General features: G+C 41.7%; 2 protein-coding genes across 3 annotated transcripts; both read right to left on the bottom strand.

Annotated features, from left to right (window-relative positions):
* Positions 1-722: 722 nt before the first annotated feature.
* Positions 723-6910, bottom strand: LOC109763389 (uncharacterized). 2 transcript variants are annotated; one of them, XM_073506012.1, is made up of 13 exons: positions 6480-6910; positions 6142-6379; positions 5945-6062; positions 5724-5778; positions 5318-5408; positions 4869-5233; positions 4137-4343; positions 3204-3411; positions 2901-3032; positions 2681-2748; positions 2042-2162; positions 1023-1116; positions 723-917 (listed from the first exon to the last, which is right to left on the bottom strand). In XM_073506012.1, the coding sequence occupies exons 2-6, from the start codon at positions 6352-6354 to the stop codon at positions 4982-4984; spliced, it is 729 nt and encodes a 242-aa protein (XP_073362113.1). In that variant the 5' UTR covers positions 6355-6379; positions 6480-6910; the 3' UTR covers positions 723-917; positions 1023-1116; positions 2042-2162; positions 2681-2748; positions 2901-3032; positions 3204-3411; positions 4137-4343; positions 4869-4981. The 2 variants fall into 2 exon arrangements, 1 of the variants encoding a protein (XP_073362113.1); XR_012190398.1 differs by lacking the exon at positions 2901-3032 and having other exon boundaries at positions 4879-5233; positions 5724-5821.
* A 9504-nt stretch (positions 6911-16414) lies between these two features.
* On the bottom strand, positions 16415-18777 carry LOC109763391 (protein LATERAL BRANCHING OXIDOREDUCTASE 1). The gene is made up of 4 exons (XM_045231170.1): positions 18155-18777; positions 17800-18059; positions 17365-17695; positions 16415-16866 (listed from the first exon to the last, which is right to left on the bottom strand). The coding sequence occupies exons 1-4, from the start codon at positions 18386-18388 to the stop codon at positions 16624-16626; spliced, it is 1068 nt and encodes a 355-aa protein (XP_045087105.1). The 5' UTR covers positions 18389-18777; the 3' UTR covers positions 16415-16623.
* Positions 18778-19848: the final 1071 nt, after the last annotated feature.

Genomic DNA, 19848 nt, shown 5'->3' with positions numbered 1-19848 from the left:
GCATTCCATTTTTTTTATAAAAAGTTAATGAACTGAAAAAAAAAAGAAATTTTTAAACGAGAATGTTTTTGAAAATTATGAATTTAAAAAAATATTCATGCGGCAAACGGATCCATATGATTCCTGGCTACCCGTCGGTCCTTGGACTCGATATGATTCCGAGTTCGTGCGGCAAACGGATCCATATATCGCCTCGTACGTCCGCTTTATATATACTAGTAGAACGCCCGTGCGTTGCTACGGGCTACCATGCATATAAATAAAATAAACAAATAATTAAGGTCGTCTTCAAGGTCGAAATGCATTTCTCCCTCATACGTCCGGGCATGTTCGAACATCAAACAAGCGCCCAGGACCACAATTCAAGCCCATAGAGGGGGTGTCGTTGTCTGGACTATTCGCCGTGTTATCTCAGACACATTGTGTTTAAAGGTAAGTAGGTAGCTAATCTGCAGCAGCAAGAGCGTAAAAAAAAGTAGTTCTAACATGAGGATGCAAGGAACTACCCGCATCTAATTGTGTTCATCATCAGGCCTAAGCCTGGGCTTGACCTTGTTGTCTTAGCTGCTGCATGTCATGACCATTATCTCGAATTGGTGCAAACAAAAGCAAAGCCCTAATTAGTCCAGAGAAGATGAAATCAGATAGCAATATCAGGGCATGAACATATCTAAAGAACACAAACCACAAGCAGAGACTCGGAGAAGACGAGGCACGACCACTGTGACGTCACATCCCTTAATAATTATATTTCTACACTATACACGTTTCACAACTATAATTTGAACACCTGTGTGCCATAAATAAATATATTTTTACACTATACACAAGTGAATCATGTTGTGTCATTTACATGACGGGTAAATTAAATGAACATGTCTTGATTAGGTATGACATACTTCGGACAAGGAAGAGACCTGCAGATAAATAACACAATTAAACAAACAAGTACTGAAATATAAGTGTTCCGCATTAAGCTTGCTAGTAAGGAAATTATCAGGAGATGGCTTGCTAGCTTTCACCTCTAGATCACCCCCATGGCAACTTGATACATCAGAGCAAGAAAACATTCCCCAATGGTTACAAACCTTCGGTGCAAAATGACATTCATGGGATCTGAAGACATCACTAAGAAATATCAGGTTCTATATGAGTCTGACTTATTAAAGAACAGAGAGCAATGAAGAAAAGTGCAGTACATTAAATCAAGGCCAAATGATACATTGCATGCATCAGCGAGCAGAAAAATAAATGGTGTCTAATATTATATTTTCCCCTTCCAATAGAGAGACTCCTTCTATATGTTTAACCAGTGATTAATTCCGGTTACACCAAATAAACATAGTTCTAAATGCTACCAACATTTTTTATGAAACAAAGGACAACCAAAATTAACTCCCCTCGCATGGAAACTTGATGTCCTTTCAACTCTGAAATTCCACCAAAGGTAAGCATACAATAATTTTATAGTGTATAATTATACAAAAGAAGAACATTTTACGTGTGTAGATAGCGCAAGGTGGCATATTATCATTGAGAGCATATATTAGCACATAGTGTGATGAAAATTGGAACCATATGTACTGTCAGCATGTCTTTCTCCTTATTCTGTATATCATCATTTCCTCTACACTTGACATGATAGCTTGAGAAAAAAAAAGATGAGTATCCAGATATGTACATAGTTATGGCTAGATTCCTTGTTTTGTCCAAGAAAGATAAGTCATGAGCCCATCATCTTATTACAGCAAGGCACATCTCTATCAGTGGTGCAAGAGGTGTAAATTTTATATTTTCTTTTCAAGAAAAAACTCCTGGCAATATTAAACATCATGATGTAACAAATTACAAATATTAGTGTTAACATAGGTTAATATCTATTACTTATGTGTGGTGCAGTTCAATAAACCCTGAAAAAAATTTGAATTATTCCTAACTATCACCATCAGATCTAGGTCAATAAAAGTTGTAGTCACAGCCTGAGCCAGAACTTTGGATTGAGAAGGGATTGGGAAACCCTCAAAGGAAGGAACAAGCTCACCAAAACACAGTTATAGGCCCCAACTATCTCAACCTTGCGCACAAAACGGCTTAATGACTCATATGGGATCAACAAGAGTGCCAGTCGCGTAAAGCTTGTTCAGATTGCCAAGGCCGTCCACCTGAGAGCAAGACAAAAACTTAAAATTAGGAGTCCGAATGTGGTTAGACAAGCTATACTAATTTCATTTTGATTTTGATCCGACATGTGCATTAAACAGAGCATGGACCACGATTGAACAGAGCAACCGCTGCAAAATAAATGTATAACAAGAGCTGGCAGCATCAACATGTAATAGGCATGTATATTTATCTACGGGTTTTGTCGCTAGTGAACACATACAGTTGCAATTGCACTTATGCAACCTAAAGGCGAAAGAAAAAAACCACTTGTTAACCCAAAAGACTGAAAAAGTCGTAACAAAAGAAGAAAAAAAACAGCCTTCCTAAGTTCTCTAGTTGGGTGAAAAAAACCAGCTATTCTAAAAGTGAGCACCAGATTCCAGTATGTATCATGCAGTTTTCTGTATATGGTTCACACATGAAAAAGGGATTTTGGCCAGTGCTAGGACATGGCATTTGTTGCCTGATAAAAGATTAGTTCATGCTATCTTCAGGACAAAGTGAGCACATGAGTTACCAGACGAGAAGGGGAGGCCATGAGTAAAGGTGGACTGAAACTTCTTGCTCGCTTGGAGCTTCATGAATCTGATCCATAGAAAATTATGTAATCATTTGAAATTAGTATACTAAAAAAATTGAAGGTACATTGCAGAAACGACACATTAGCAAAATTGAGTAATGCAAAACCGAACCCACTATAGGAGAAGCATAGAAAAAAAATCATCTTCTGAACCCACCTACAGATCCAATTTATATGCATCATGCCATGGAATTTCCGAATGCATGGCCGCAGCCGCTGGCTGCAACGTCGACCCAATGGTGCTTGTCCGGGCGAAGTACAAGGCCATTGGGCTCGTCGCCCGGGAGTTCTGCAACCCACATCAGTTTCTATGACTATAGTTTCTACTATTGTACTCTTTGTAGTTTTTAATGCATAAATTAATCTAATGTTGGGAGCTTTCCAAGGACTAACTAAGACAATCAGAATCGGAGAGGAGAGTTTCTCAACAAAAAAAAGAATTAGAGGAGAGTCAACTAACCTTCCTTTCTTGCTTCGTCACCCCCTCATGGGTTATGAGCTATGACGACCATGATGCCGGCCGTGCGTCCGAGCGCCTGTGGTCTGTACATCGACGACCTGCCCTTTTCTCATTTTTTGGTCACCAAAGAGTTCGATCGATCAGAAACATGGAAGGGCGAGAATAGTCATGTTCCTGCCCTGTGTGTGTTTTCTTTGCGCGAAAGTTCCTGTTTCAGTCAGAGAGGTAGAACAATCAGAAAATGAGAAGGTCTTTCACTTCCTTACAGAATGAAATTTCTGTCTTGCAAGTTTACAAAGTCATCAAGTTAAGCACTTACGATAAAATTATCTGACTCAGAAAGCTGATATCACTCATACAAAAAAACATGTTATACAATATTGAGTTTCGACATAGCTATCATAATAGATCTATGCAAAAATGTTCAGGTGCACGCAGGACAGCTATACAATTTTAGCAAGAATAACAATTTTACATGAAAAATGCCTGCAAGCCTGAAAGCCCATTATGTAATTCCAGTACTGAATCATTCAGGCCCTTGTAATGTTATTTGAGATTAGGTTCATAATATTTGAAGGTGCGTGGTAAAGAAAGGAAAATAACATTACTTCCAATGAAATACTCTCCATATTGTTCGTACTTGCATTACTATCATGTTGGCATGGACATTGACAGACTGAATCAATTAGCCTGTAAAATTTATGAATAGATTCGGTTCTCTTCCTCTTCATGTCTACATGGATGAATCTGAAATATTCTAATTAGTTTCTATAATTAGTTCCTATGGCTATAGTTTCTACTATTGTACTCTTTATAGTTTTTAATGCATAAATTAATCTAATGTTGGGAGATTTCCAAGGACTAACTAAGACAACCAGAATTGGAGAGGAGAGTTTCTCAGCAAAAAAAGGAATTAGAGGAGAGTCAACTAACCTTCCTTTCTTGCTTGGTCACCACCTCATGGGTTATGAGTTATGACGACCATGATGCCGGCCGTGCGTCCGAGCACCTGTGGTCTGTACATCGACGGCCTGCCTTTTTCTCATTTTCTGGTCACCGAAGAGTTCGATCGATCAAAAACTTGGAAGGGGAAGAGTAGTCATGTTCCTGCCCTGTGTGTGTTTTCTTTGCGCAAAAGTTCTTGTTTCAGTCAGAGAGGTAGAACTCTGTGTCAGCAGTTGTCTTGTCACTGCAATTTTAAATGACCGGCAATAAAGGTTGCTGCTTAATTTTAGAATGCCGTAAGTTTTCCACCTGTAGGTGTAGCAGCTAACAACTTTGAACCATACTGAATAAAGGAGTCAAAATGGAATACTTTTTGACCTCACAATGCCTATGAATTTCAAGTAGCCATTATTTAAACACCAGACACATTGTCCATGCAAAAAGAGGTGAAAAAAAATCAAATCTGAACTGAACTTGACAGAATTCATAAGTTGTATAGCTGACAATGGGCCATCATATACAACAAGATATAGTAAGCAATGCAACAACACACATGTACAAAGGGGTGAACATGCCTAATTGGTACTTTAATTTAACACATCGAATCATTGAGTGGTGCTAGGTCTAGTTACACATACAGAGTTTAACATCAAGTGGCTAAGTTAGCAATGTCTAGCACGAAGTTAGGCATGTGACCTTCATGGGAAGAACTGGACATACCGGGCCATACCAACCTGCTTCTTCCCCCCTCTGCGCTAGCTCCAAGATGCATGTCTCGTCCTGGTGGATTAACCGCGACCTCGACCACTTCGATCCGCCGATGCTCGGCACCGCTACCAAGAACCACCAATCAATCCTTGCTTGTGTCCATGGTGAAGATGAAGTCGCAGAATGCAGATCTTGGCTAACCCACCGACCACGCACACATGCGTTGGCACGGCGCTCCGGGCGTGGCCCGACTTGTGCAGCGCGCTGAACCTTCCTCGCACGGTTCCTACACCTGCCAAGGCCAGCTGCGCGTGCCCGCACTTCCTCGGCCTCTGCTTGTTCCTGTGCCTAGCCGTAAACATCATCAGGTGTGTAACCTGCATATTCATGGCACAATTATATAGGCAAGAGCGGTGTAAAGTATGACCATCCAAAGCAAGGGGATAACAAGAGAACGAAACCTCTCCAACATACACCACAGAAAGGATGCCCACATGAAGCAGCACCCATTGACTCACGTGGACAACTTCCGAAGCAAATCCCACACGTAAGCTGTTAAAGGATAGATAAGTAATATAAGAAGTGGAGTTTATATGCACATGACCTACATGTACGGGAATGTTTTCATTAGCATGCCTAGTCTAGAACATAAAAGGGTGCAAGCCCATCCCTTTGCCGCAAGCATTCAAAATAACAAGCATACTGTTCAACATTTTCTCCAGTAAAATACAGGTTGCCAGGCAGGTCATACTAACTCCACGGGTTACAAAATATACAGGCAATCCAATAATATAAACATCAAGAAGAAATCCTTAACGGGAAAGCAAGAAGAAATCGACCGATCAGGGACAATTCGAAGCAGCAGACCTTAACGGGGTTGAAGCAGCGGCCTTCCCCTCGTGCTCATCAAAGCCTCCATGGCCTGCACATAGCCAACATCGTCACTCCGCCTGCTGCTGCTGCTGCTAAAACAACAACAACAACAACCACCACCAATTTGCCTAGTAAATCCAAAAATCCAATTGTGATGAAAAAACATGTCCATATCATGTGACTGCTGCAAACTGGACCCTTTTTTTGATACGCACATGGCTGCTGCAATACAAGCACACACAAAAAAAGACATCTTGTATTAGGAGGCAGGGAGGGTTGGAGCAGAGCTTCTTCTCCATGGACCTCCTCTCTCTCCCACATGCCCTTGAATTCCTTGACACAATACAAGCAGACATCAGATGTTGGAGATGAAGAAGAAGACAAGGGTAGGGGAGGAGGGATTGGTACCCACTTTCGTCGAGGGGAGTTTCATCTCCATGGCATCCCACGGAGGGAGGCTAGACTCCGGCAGTGGAGAAATAATGGCCTTCAACATGTTCAGATCATGAAGAGAAAAGACTTTTTTTGCGGGAAGAGAAGAGAAAAGACTGCCTGAGCATGGCCCGAACAGAGAGAGGGAAGGGAAGGGCCTTCCATAGCGAGCCATGGTCTGCACGCCCGCCATGGTGCTCCTCCGTGACACCCGCAGCCTGCAGAAACCAACCGCACCGATCAAATCAAAAAATCCAGAAGAAGAAGATGAGGTGAGGGGAGGGGAGGCGAGGGGAGGAGGATGGAGGGCGTCAATACCTTTGATGTCTACGTGCTGCAACCCGTCACCGACGTCGATGTCCACCACATCAGCAAGCACCGAGAGAAGGCCGCCGCCGCCACCGCCGTCGTCGCCCCATCCCCATCCATCCATGGGTGGGTGTTGGGCTAGGGTTTCATCCCCATCCATCCATTGGTCGGGCCGGACCTCCATGGCCGACCTCGAGGGCCAGGTGGACGAGGGCGCGGTGGTGCCGCTGCGGATCTGGGCGCCCCCTCACCTTGTCGCGCGATATGGAGCCTTCTCTCCCATAGCCCCACACCTTGTCGTGCGGATCCAGGCTGAGAAGGTGAGGGGCTGGAGCGGAGGCGCTAGAGGAGGAGGAGGCCGGCGGCGGTGGGATTGAGGCGGCGGCGGGGTTGGGGTTGGGGCAGAGGAGAGCGGCGGTGGGCAAGTGCATCGAGGGCACGAGGGAGCGAGCGCCTGTCTTTTTTTCGTAGGTTAACCTTCGTGGATTTTTCGACTGGTTTTTTTTGCGTGCGTGTGGTGGGTGTGGGGGACGAAAAAAACCAGTCAAAAAAAAACCAGTCGAAAAAAAACCAGACGAAAGTGGGGGGACTATTCAACCAACTCGTCCATTAGGAGTAGAGACTAGTACATCGAGACGAGATTTGTGTCAAATCCAATCGAAACTCGTCACGTAGCCTTTGCTTTCGCGATCGACGACAAGAAACATGATGGCGCGCAAGGCGAAGCGTCCAGCCGCAACTGCCGCCGTCGACAAGCAGTGCGCCGGCGGGTGGACAACCCCAGCAACAGCAGCAGCGCCGGCAGGTGGGAGCAGAGGGACGCGTCGGCTGACGAAGCGCGAGCTGAGGGGCATAATCTCGCTGAAGCCGGAGCCGTTCCCCGCGGACGACTACCTGGACGACCTGGCCGGGTCCCTCCTTCCCGCCGGAGTGGATCGAGCAGAAGAAGCGGGAGCACGCGGAGGACGCGGCCTACTTTGGGAAGATGGACGAGGAGTACGAGGCGTTCCGGCAGCAGGTGATCCATGGGGTCGAGGAGAAGGGCTACTTCGAGGTCGGCGTGAACTTCCTCGCCGGCGAGGGGAGGACCAAGGGATACGTCAGTAAACGATTTGCCGGCATGGACCCGAGTGAAATCGCTCGCCGTTTCTCTACCCGTGAGGAAGAGCAAGGTGATGGTTACAAATACAATGCCTACGTTGGTGACGAGGAGGATGCTCTGGTCAGCGATGGAGACGAATAGACGATGATGATTCTCAAGGAGATGATGGGGCCGACTGATGAGGACGCTCTATTGGTTCATCTCTATCCTCCTATCCATCTAAATATATGAAGCAGACAGATGTGTGATCAATCACCCATGTGTGTGTCTCTCCTCTCTCGTGTCTTGTATTTTTACATGTCTACTAGTATTTCTCTGATGTTGGCAATCCTGTTACTGGTACGACCAAAGACGCATCTAATTTCCCACTTGCCCCGTTCAGAAAAGATAATTATAAATAAATAAACACATAAGAACAGGGAATTTATTTATATGGCAATAGTCGGAAAATTCCATATGGGTCATACTAGCATATGATCATATTATCTGAGTTGTTGGTCCTTCTTGGGATCTGTGTGTATGCATGTATAAGGTGGCGTATTGATGCATTCTTGAGGTTTATTGTACAGTGCCCCTGACTCTGTGCAGACCGCATTTAGTGATGGATACCACCCTGGTCTTCCACTGTCTAGGCGTTTGCCTTTTTTCATGTTCCGGTTCTGCTCGCACCTGGACAGATTTTGACTCGTGCGTGCAAAGCCAGAACACAGAAATTTAATGCGCCAGGGACTTCACCAGTCCAACAGTTCTGATCATTCAAATTTTGAATTCATAGGCTACAAGCCGCACTAACCATTCATGCTGCACACACAACACCAACCTACAAGAACGAGCAGTTACTACCTCATGAGCATTGCAACATCAAAGAGCTACCAGTTTGACATGTCAGTTTCCTTATAGCAGAATTGAGAAAAAAAAAAAAACACCATCAGCACAAGTTGAAACACAACCACACATCGGTTTCTAACTAAACACTTAATTTGCACTTGACACTTGACACTACCAGCTTTCAGCTCACTACATCTCCCCCTACTTTCCGCTCGCAAGTATTCTTCATGTGCCCTTCAACATCGCACTTGCTGCGTTCGACTTTCTTTCTTGCCTGCCCCAGGATGTCCCCTCTCTCCAGGCAAGTTGTTCTTTTGTGGCCCTGGGTATTGCATGTGATGCAGAACCTACTTCTCTTGCTCATCCCCTCATACGACGCCCTGTCTTAGGCATTTGTTGTATGCCAGTGGTTCTACCTTCAGAACATGACAACAGGGCATATGCCACATTCGCTTTCGAAATGTGCTCCGCCGTCAATCATTTTCATTAGGAATACAACCATGCTGCATTCTCCCTACTGCCCGCCTGCGTGTGCCTCACCCTGCACTGAATGTGACAAACACTTACAATTTCGGTCGGTTCCTCTTTGTAGCTCTCCCCAGCTTGCTTGTCAAATGGTAGCCTCATGTACCGAGTCACAAATTTATGCATTGGTGACCCCAGTGGTTGCGCACACTCCTCGGTAAATGGTTGCGCACACACTCAGTAGTCCAGAATATCTGACAAAGAATTAGTTTTGCCTGCATCATTGAGTGCCATATATGGGTCCGTTTGCCGCACGAACTCGATATCATATCCAGTCCAAGGACCGAAGGCTAGCCAGGACTTCTCCTTTTGTTTTCCTTTTTGCAAGAAATCTTTGGGAAAAGATTCCCTTCAACCGGCTGATTTTTCCGGGGCATCCATCGCCTCCCACAGACGACGCGTGTCCCAGTCATCCCACACACCACTTCACCCTTTCGGACGAGACTTGCCTGCTCCCCACGCGTGTGCCCATCCATGCTCCCGCGTACGTGGCTTGATTTGATTGGAACAAAATAAGGCCCGGCCCCACCCCCTCAAAATCAGGGGGGAGATGATTAGATTAGAAAGAAAAAGGGAAAAAAGACAGCCGTAGGATGAAGTGGGAGCATGGACGGGAGCATGGGGACGGAGCAGGCAAGCCGGATCCCACCCTTTCTACCTTATCTTCACCTCTGAGGACTCCCATCCAGATCTCTTTTACCTTCCATCTTCTTCTCTCCTTCCCTAACCTATTCAGCGTACTCCATCACGCACGCCTATGATGGAGAGCACCCATGGAGGTAGATGCAAGCAGCAGCTAGTGACTTCAACAACAAACGCTCATGGGGGAGCATGTGAGCTAGCCGTCCGACACGACCAGCGACAAGGTTTGGCAACACTAGGGATGGGAGCTCGTGGTTGGATGGCCTTGCGGTTGGTGGCAGTGACAACTTCGCAGGTACTCGAAGACGGTGATGGTGAACGACGGCGACAACTTAGGCAAGCTTTTGCAACATCATCTACATTGCAAAAAAGAAACACAACAAGAGTTGTATTGCAAAAAAAAAAAAATCTGTAACAGGACCTTAGTTGCAAAAACATTTTGCAGCAAGATCTATGTTGCGAAAAAATTGCAACAAGATCTCAGTTGCAAAAAAAAATTGCAACAAAACTTTTGTTGCGAAATAATTCTACAACAAGACCTCTGTTTTAAAAAATATATTCTGCAACAAGACCTCAAGTCGTGCTTGGCTGCCTGATGTGATAGATCTGACGTCTCGCGACCCGGCCGATCTTTTTAAAAGATCACCTGGCAAACATGTAGCATGCCCCAAAAACTTTTGAGGGAAAATAGTGCTTTATTTAAACGAAGTTCTTAGTGATCTCTAAGGCAATAAAACCCAAAATATAGTGTGGTGGACCATTGTCCCAAACCATACGCCCATAACAAATCCAGAAGCTAAAGATTACATCTCACTATTGATTGTTGTTTAATCTTAATTGATCTGAGTAGCATCTATCAATTCTAGGATCAGATTTTTTTTTGAAACAAGGATGTTTTCTACTTCCATGAGAATTTTTCTAGCTTTTATTAATGTATGTGTTTGTCTCCCCTATAGCAAACTTTTCATATGGTGTTCGTACTCATGAAGTTATCGGGAAAACAATGAGTTCCTCAAAATAAAACTATCTAGTGATAGTTGTACTGGCATTTATAGGTTGCTTGTACAAGCTATACCCTCTCCGAAGCTGTTTGTTTGTTGATTGCCGGGTGTTGGTTGTATCTTCTCCAACTCTGTCTTTCAGAATCTAGGCTAGTAAAATGATAGCCATTTCACAGAAATCCAACTTGGTGCCCAGACTCATCTGCTCCCGCTCAGAGGAAAAATCAAAACAAATACAAGAAAAATTTAAAAAAATCCAAATTGTTTTTGTGTGGTAGATAATTTGATGCGTGATGCCCGCTCCAAATATCAACTCATTTGGACATCTGAGCAGCTTTCGGCAAAAAAGACAAATCGGGCAAAACAGTGCATGAACAGTAAAAAAAAATACAGACCTTGAATTTGTCTTTTTTGCCGAGTGCTACTCAGATGTCCAAATGAGTTGAAATTTGGAGTGGACCTCACGCATCAAATTATTTACCACACAAAAAAATTGGATTTTTTTGAATTTTTCTAGTATTTGTTTTTATTTTTTACGAGCGCGGGTGCAGATGAGCCCAGGAGCAGAAACTCCGCGTCTGCTATTTCATTCGTTTTCTCTTTCATCAATGTGCCTCTTTTTCTCCATGAAAACACGGTGAACAAGAGATGCTTCTCTGGTTTGGTTTGCTATCCCTGTCTTCTCTTTTCAGGTCGTGGGACAAAAATCCCCTTCTAGTTCAGGATTTGCTTCTTTGTAAACTCCAACTCATTTCCCTTCATCCATGTTCTATTTCTATGTCAGATGGCACTGGGATGGACAATTCTACCACCAAGAAATGCATTACAATCTCAAGGTCAACGTGGTGGGACACCTCTTAGTAGCACAGCAGCTAAATTTGTGACCCAAGTTCTGATGTCTAGCGTTGTTTCAAGGATGCCAAGTAATAGTATCCCAAGATCTTTTGCAAGGTAATGTTATTTTTTTCACATGCTCCAGTATTTCAGATGTTTTTTACATGTGTTTTCTTATTAAAAAATTATTTGAGACCAGGCTATATATCTCCCCCAAACAATTATTCTGATGGAGATGCTATAAAAAACAATAAACATGTTGTGTGATTTGCCACATTTATTCATGATATTAAAATTGATCGGTAAAATTTACATATCACGGGCTCTCTGGTTGCCGATGGAGGGTTCAGGAGGTGAAGTAATTTTGAGCTAGTGGGCTGGGGATACCACTGTCCTTCTAACCATCTAACCACAGGTTGGTTCGCGTTTGCTGTTGTTGTTGTATGTATGATGTTGGCTCTTTGCAATGCATGCCACCTACTAGCTATGCCATTGCCAGATAAAATAAAATCCCCAAAGCATGCATTCTCTTCAGTGTACAATTACTTTTACGATCAGAGCCGGCATGAGCAACTGGACAGGGTGATTCCTATTTGACGCTCGTGAGCGTCAAAAGGGCGTGGCTTCGCTGAAGCGCGACCTCCTGACGCCCTAGTTTGGGCCAGCCATGGTTGCTTCGTTGTTTATTCTTTTTCGGTTTCTTTTAGTATTTTATTTTCTCTTTTCTTTTTTTCTTTTTCTGTTTGTATTTCTATTTATTTTATTTTACTTTTTCATGTATAATACAAGGTTCATTGCGTCTTACAATTTTTTTCATCATATACTAACAAAAATGTTTACGGTATACTACAAAGAGTTCATCATGCATTATAAAAATGTTCATCGTATATTAGAAATTGATCAATGAATATACAAATGTTCACTATGTGTTTTGAAATTTGTTCAGCATATATTGCACATATGTTCAATGTCTATTTGAAAATTATTCAATGTATGTTACAAAAAGCTAATTGTGTATTCAAGACTTGTTCGACGTATATATTGTTCAACATATAAAAAATGTCCATCGTATAATAAGAAAATTCATTATTATTATTATTATTAAATTTTCATCATATATTAAGAAAATGTTCAACTTATATTAAAAAATTCAAAATAAAAATCGACAAAAAAAACTTGTCCATTATAGTAAACCGGATTCTACAGTATGGGACACTACTGTAAACCGCGATGCTACAGTAATAAGCCAACTAAAACAGGAAGAGGAAAAAAATTGCTCGCAGGCAGAGTGGGCCGGCCCAGCAAGCGTGCACCTGAGCGAAGCTCCATCCTTCCAACGTTCGCGGGCGTCCGACAGGTTCGCCCCTATATCTCGTGGTGATTCATATATGACGCCCGCTAGCGTCAAATGGGTGATTCCTATATGACGCCCGTTAGCGTCAAATCGTCATACAGCGAGTATAGCTTCTGCTCTCTGAAGGGGCGAGCTAGATGGGCCGGCCCAGGCGCGCGGGAGGCCACAGCCTTTTTTCTGTTTTTCTTCCATTTTCTGTTTTCGTATTTTGCTTTATTTTGTAAAAAAAATTCTACTTTGAAATATTTTTAATGTTGAACAAGTATTTAAATATTTTAATCAAGCATCTGGAGAAAATTCTGAATGTGTATCGAAAAATTGTTGATCGTGTATTAAAAACGATAAAAAATTAAATTATATAAAAATGTTAATTAATCATTTGAAAAAAATGTTGAACACTTATTTGAAAATCTTTAATAAAGCATTCGGGAAACTATAAATGTGTATAGAAAAAATGTGGAGCCTGTACTAAAAAATGTGAAAAAAAATTGATCATGTATATAAAAAATTTAGTTAAGCATTCCAAAAAAATGTTGAACAAGTATTTGAAATTTTTTAATCAAGAATTTGGAAAATGTTAAATGTGTATATAAAAACTGTTGACCATGTATTAAAAATTGATAAATAAAAATGATGATGTATATAAAACTTTTAATCAAGCATTTGATAAAATGTTGAACAAGTGTTTGAAAAGTGTTAATCAAGTGTTTGGAAAATATTAAATGTGTATAGACAAAATGTTGACCATGAATTCAAAATTTTAAATTTCTTTATTTTGAAACAGTTAATCAAGCATTTAAAAATCTCTAAAAATATATAGAAAATTGGTAATCATGTATTCAGAAAATTAAATTCCGTGTTTGAAAAAATGCTAATCAAGCATTTGAAAAATGATTAAAATGTGTATAGAAAAAATGGTGAGCATGTATTAAAAATATGCTAAATTTATACTGGAAATATATTAAACGTGTATTAGAAAACTGTTGTTGACATATACCAGAAATGTAGAATGAAAACGAAAAGTAATAAAGCAAACTTAAAAGAAACAAAATAAATCAAAGTAAAAATAAAAAGAAAAATCAAACCAAAGAAACAGATGTAAAAGAGATGAAAAGAAAAAAAATAGGAGAAGAAAAAAGTAAAGAAACAAAAGAAACCGAAAAAGGAAAAGAAACGGAGAAAACTAGAAAAAACAAAGGAAAAAGTAAAAATGCGGAGAAACCCGGAGAAGAAACAAAAAAGCAAAGGAGAATATTAAAACAGAGTTGAACGAGCGAAACAAGCGACCGCTCGCAAGCGAGCTTCGTGTGGCAGCGATCGAGAAGAAAAATGGGCCGGCCCGGTTGCAACAGGAGACGAGAAAATCTTTCGGCGACAGCTGCTACCATCTCGCTTAATGCGAAACATTGCTCTTGTGATCACACAGGGGGTCTCACTAGACATGAAGGGCACAATCGCCTTGGCCCCCCAAAATAATCTTCGGCCCAGGTCTAGGCCCAAATCCAAATATGATCAAGTAGACAGAATATGGTCTCTAGGCGTAAAGCTCAAAGCACTACCAAAGTAAGCCCAGCAGGCCAGTGATAAGTCGATGAATTAAGTAAGAAAACATGATTATGACATTGGCATGAGGCGGGAAGGGGAAGGATCTAGAGGGGGTTGTTGGATGCGGAGAGAAAAGAGAGTGGAGATGATGGCTATTGGGAAGTGAAGAGCGGAGGGGAGACCCAATTCACGATCCATCGAAGTGACCCGTCGGCAGCAGATACACTTCTCCTTCTTGTCCCTGCTTCAGCTTCGGTTGATTATGTACCTCCGTGTCAGCTAGCTAGGTGACTGATTTCCAACTTTGGAATCATGTAATCTTTGCTTCTCTGTTTGAAGTTCCTGAGCTTTGCTTCACTATATGTATATCCTTAACTCTTGCTTCTCCTGTCTGTTTCAGTTCTTAGTAATGTCGAGTAGCACCCAAAATTTTGGTACAAATTATTTCTATTTAGTTTGGACTTTGAAGTTTAGCTACAGTTTATTCCCTAGCACTGAGTAATTCCGGCTCCTAGTTGTTTGGCCTATTTATTCGTGTCGTTATAGTTGAAACAATAATAAAAATAATGATTAATATTCCTTTTAATTTGCTCTTGTATGAGCTTCTCTAAACCTTTACCTGTTGCTATTTTACTTCTCTCGATATAGGGATAGTTTTGGTCCCATAAAACTTACTGATATCTAGTCATGCTTTGTATCTGCTTGACGCTACATTATGAGTGAATTGACCTTTATAAAAAAATAGCTTGCACGTTCTTCATCACTCTGTGATGTTGACTATTTCCTTAGTTGTTACCTTTCTAGATCATTTTTTGTTTTACCTTTGTTGTTAATTACTGTCGATCAATCACTCTGTCCTAGTGTCGCTTGGCTTCAACAATTTGTATAACAACTATACTTCAATCCCTATGGAGAACTTCGACAACATGTACTTTACTTCAACCAATTACACCAATGACCTTTGCAATTCGTGCCTCCTCTAGCTATTTTTTTATTGAGGTTGGTTGGTCACCCCCTCTTCCTATCTCAAAACACACCCTCGTTCGACGATATGAATTCTTTCTTCTGCAAATTGCATGAAACATTGACATGGGAGATTGGATGATGAGATAGATCCTTAACAACCCGAGCAGACGAGAATGTCTCATGATCAGAGGTAGGAACAACAGAAGAGGAAGGGATTCTGTTAGGGGAAACAAACGAGATAAGGTAATGTGTACGACTAAAATGGGTTTAATACGAATGTACCAAGCAAGGCGATATAACAATTAGTCGAGCCATCTATGAAAACATGGATTTGCCTTTCGGGAATAGGAAATGTTATGGAGACAATGATCTATGGGCCTATGCAACAATTGACACATGTTAATGTAGGTCAAAATGTTTTGTTGTGTAGAAATGGAAAAAGAGTTGGTCGATCCTGGCCAGAGCATCTAGCTCTAGGCACCCCTAGAGCCTTGGATTAGATTTCCCAAGTCTCCTCTCGAGTGGAAGAGTAGAAATATAGTGTTGATAATTTTTGGGATTTAGGGCATAAGAGAAATTTAATTTTCCAAAGGAATGGCTGAAGTATGGAGTCTGCATATCTTGGTTTTGTATGGGTACAGGGAGCTCCATGAATTTTCTTGAAAATTTTCATCTAGGATATATACGGTTTTGTTTGTAATGGTGAAAGATCAAACCCAAGATTTGACGCTTTGGTGTCTCATTACTTCAGGTTATTATTTTAGTGGGAGGCAACCTTCCCGTCAATAGCGAATCGTCAGTGGTTACTTCGTCAATCTTCAAGCTCTGCTACTTCGACCCAGTCTTCAGTAAAAGTTGTGTGAGTGCCTATGTGTGGTGATGTTAGTGTGTGCATGTGTGCAACAATGTTCTAATCGGTGTCTCTAAAAAATATGCTCTTTAATAGGAAAATACTTAATTTCCTGTACGGATATGATCTTGACTTTGGGCCATGTGTGGTTTCATGGGTTGGAGACGGGATGTGCATTGCTTTAATGACACCCGATTACTCAATTTTGTTGAACTCAAAAGAAATACAAACTAAAATACCACCAAAACTAAGAACAACAAATAAAACCAATAAAAACCAGAGTGGAAATTGGGGTATTAAAAATATTATCATCCCATATTTTTATTATAAATCCATGAACAATATCACAACATCCAGAGTTTATTAGCATGTAGACCATACAAAAACCTGAAACAACATGTGTTGTTAAACAAAGAGAGTAAATACACTTGACATATAAAGATACATGATACAATCATTTATCTTGGCCACATTCTTTTTCAAGAAATCCATGATGCCATACTTAGTTATAGCTTAATCGTATCTATAACCATTCCCCCTTGAAAAAAATGATTGTAATAAGTGGCAATGTAGTCCTTGACCTTCACTTTTCTGTAAAATGCCGGTCTCTTCTCATCGATCAATTGAGGCGATGGCTCGATTTCTCTCTCAGGATCAACAGAGTAGTCTAGAGCCACTGATAGCCTCTCTTTCTTTGCATTTGTGATGACCCTATGCACAGGGCTCTTAAATATCCCATTGCTCATTATCTGTGAGACAAATTTGTAACTACATCAGCCCAAGAGCTTAGAATCTTCTGGCAAAAGCACACAATGTTGGCGATTTAACATTTTGAGATCCCGAACATGTAAGTTTTGACTGTTATATTTTGGATACAGTAGAATAGACTTTAATATTTGATATGCTATCATCAGGCTAAGATGTACTCCCTCCGTTTCAAAATATAAGTGTTTTTAGAGATTCTAATATGGACTACATACAGAGCAATTAAATGAATCTACACTCTAAAATACGTCAACATGCATCTGTATGTAGTCCATATAGGAATCTCTAAAAGGACTTATATTTAGGAACGGAGGGAGTAATTGATATATGTCGGAAATATGTTTCGTCATTAAACATATTGTACATTATAATTTCGACCACTGAGAAATGGAAAACTATGTACATCCATAAGGTTCAAATAAATAAATATTACTAACAGTATATACTATTTCAAGCTAGAAATTATATTTCTATAAGCGTACCTCTATTTGATCTCCTATAAGGATCAGCAGTGTGTGAGGTACGATTGGTACGTCCCACCAAACTCCATCTCTGAGAACTTGCAGGCCACCGACGTGGTCGTCGACCATGAGGACAGTAACAACGGTACCATCAGTGTGGGGCTTGAGGCCAAACACGAGCTCCGGCCTTGGACACTCGGGATAGTAGCTGCATCTAGCATTTGTAAGGGCCTTCTCCCCAAGTTGGTCCACGAAGTAGTTCTCGTCGTCAAGCCCCACCAGCTTCGCCATTGCCCGGAGCAGATCGTTTTTCAATTGTCCACATTTCTTCGTGAACTGGTGGAGAACATCCCTGAAACACAACAATGTATGTCTTAATTAATGATCCGTCAACAGATCCTCATTCGAGCCAGCAAATTTGTGGAGTCGACAACATCACCCTATGAGATCGGTCACCTGAAGTTTTCGGGATGCGCTGGCCAGAGGGCGATGCGCCGCTCGTCCTCGGGCTGCACCTTGAGGTAGAGGCGGTCGGTCCAGTCCCGGGTCTGGTCCGGCGAGCTCACCCGGTCGTTCCCGTATCCCTCGGACTGGAACTGCTCGTCGCAGATTAGATTACTGTATCTTTGCTTCTCTTCGAGTGGCTGCCGGAAAAACTCCCTCGACGCGGCTCTCATGCTCTCTATCACGGCGGCGTCTACGCCGTGGTTACTGACCTGGAGGAACATACATGTGAAGCGAGATAGACATGCATGCTTTGATCTTATTCCGAAATGGTGGTGCACTACCGACTCATTAGAATATTACTTACCATGAAGAGGCCCCAGGACTCGATCGCTGACCGGAGCTTCGCGGTTTCGTCGGCGCTGTGGTCCTTCCTTAGAAGGCGGCCGTGGTCGATGACAGGGACCGGCGCTACAACCGCCGCGGCAAGCTGTTGGTCCTTGTGCGTGCGCACAACGTACGGTGCCGGCACGTCGGGTGTGCCAAGGGCTCCAGCAAGCTCCTGCACCGGCATCGCTCTAGCTGCCCCTGTGCTTCCCATAGTAGCACTTGCACTAGGAAACAGAAGAATCTGGAATGTTCCAATTTAATTGTACGACTCAATACCCCTGGGTCCCTTCTTTGCCGATATAAAATGAGACAAAAACATTTTGTGCTATAAACAAAAAGCTATGTCTTTGTTAACTAATGAGGCCACAATCACGTACTAGGTTGCAAGTGGAGCCGGTTAGAAATCAGGTGCTTAGCCGAGGACCTAGGATCTAGGTATGATTTGCACACAGTTTGCGAGGCAACATTAAAGTTCATGGATTTTCTCATCTACAGCTGATGCATGGAACAACTGAGAAAATATTGGAGATCATGGATGATGAACTGTGAAACAAAATTACCTTCAATCAATTGGAGATACCAGAGATGGGCCTTCGATCAACTGCGGCGGCCACAACTTGTTGCTCTACAACTAGTATGCAGCTTGAGCGTGGAAATGCCACAAGACACAACTTCGCTTATATAGACTATTGGAGCAATACTAGTCAACACATGTTAAGCAAGCATGGTTGCAGCAGGTTTGGGGCCAATCACTACTGGAAAAACCTTATTTGCCAAGTGTCACATCGTTCACCGAGTGAATTTAATTGAACACTCGGCAAACAAGGCCTTTACCGAGTTTCCCAGACAAAATACTCGGTACAAAATGGATCTAGGCAAACAGGTGCATTGCCGAGTGTTATACTCGGCAAAAAAAAAACTATCTGCAGTTTTTTATAAGACACTCGGCAAACAATTAAAAAGTAATAAAATGCATGTATTCATTTGGACTTTCAATAGAAAACTTTTTATTTATGAGTTACTTTTTGTAGGGAGAAACTAGGGATGTTGTATTAGAATAGTTATTAATTATATTTAAGATATTTAGTATATTTCTAGGCATTTAACTCCTGTAATTAAAATTTGGACTGCAAGTGCATGAAGTAGTTGGGTAAATTGGGTTGAAAAATTATATTGGTGTTCTTTAGTCTATGTTTAGGCCTTATACAAGAAAAGAAGAGTAACTCCAAACATCATGGTGTAAAGACTCGACTCCCATACATGGATCTTACTGGATTTTTAATGTTGAAAAATACCAAACTTTGACATGGAACATCTAATGGTATAGTATAAGTGTACTAAAAAAAGCAATATTTAATAGACGAAAGCAGCCGTCACTTCGCCTTCAAACTTGACTCGTTCCACCTCAAAACCTAGATTCTTCCTTGAAGATGGTCCGGTATCTAAGCAGTGTACGCCACAACCTTTTCTAAACCTTCTCAATTTTGACTACATCCTCTAGAGATCATATAATGAAACCATGCCATGTTTCATATTTTGTAGACTTCGTTTAAATTTTACAAATTAAAAAACAATAAGCCTCAGGGCCACCGTCTCACCTACGATGTCCCCCTACCTTTGTATCAACCCTTCCTCACAGCCCTTTTTATTTTACACCACGTATGACATCCA

This window comes from Aegilops tauschii, chromosome 7 (genome assembly GCF_002575655.3).
Source record: "Aegilops tauschii subsp. strangulata cultivar AL8/78 chromosome 7, Aet v6.0, whole genome shotgun sequence".
In the NCBI taxonomy this organism is placed as follows: Eukaryota; Viridiplantae; Streptophyta; class Magnoliopsida; order Poales; family Poaceae; genus Aegilops; species Aegilops tauschii.
Note: the sequence above shows the minus strand (reverse complement) of the source record. Positions and strands in the feature narration are given on the sequence as shown.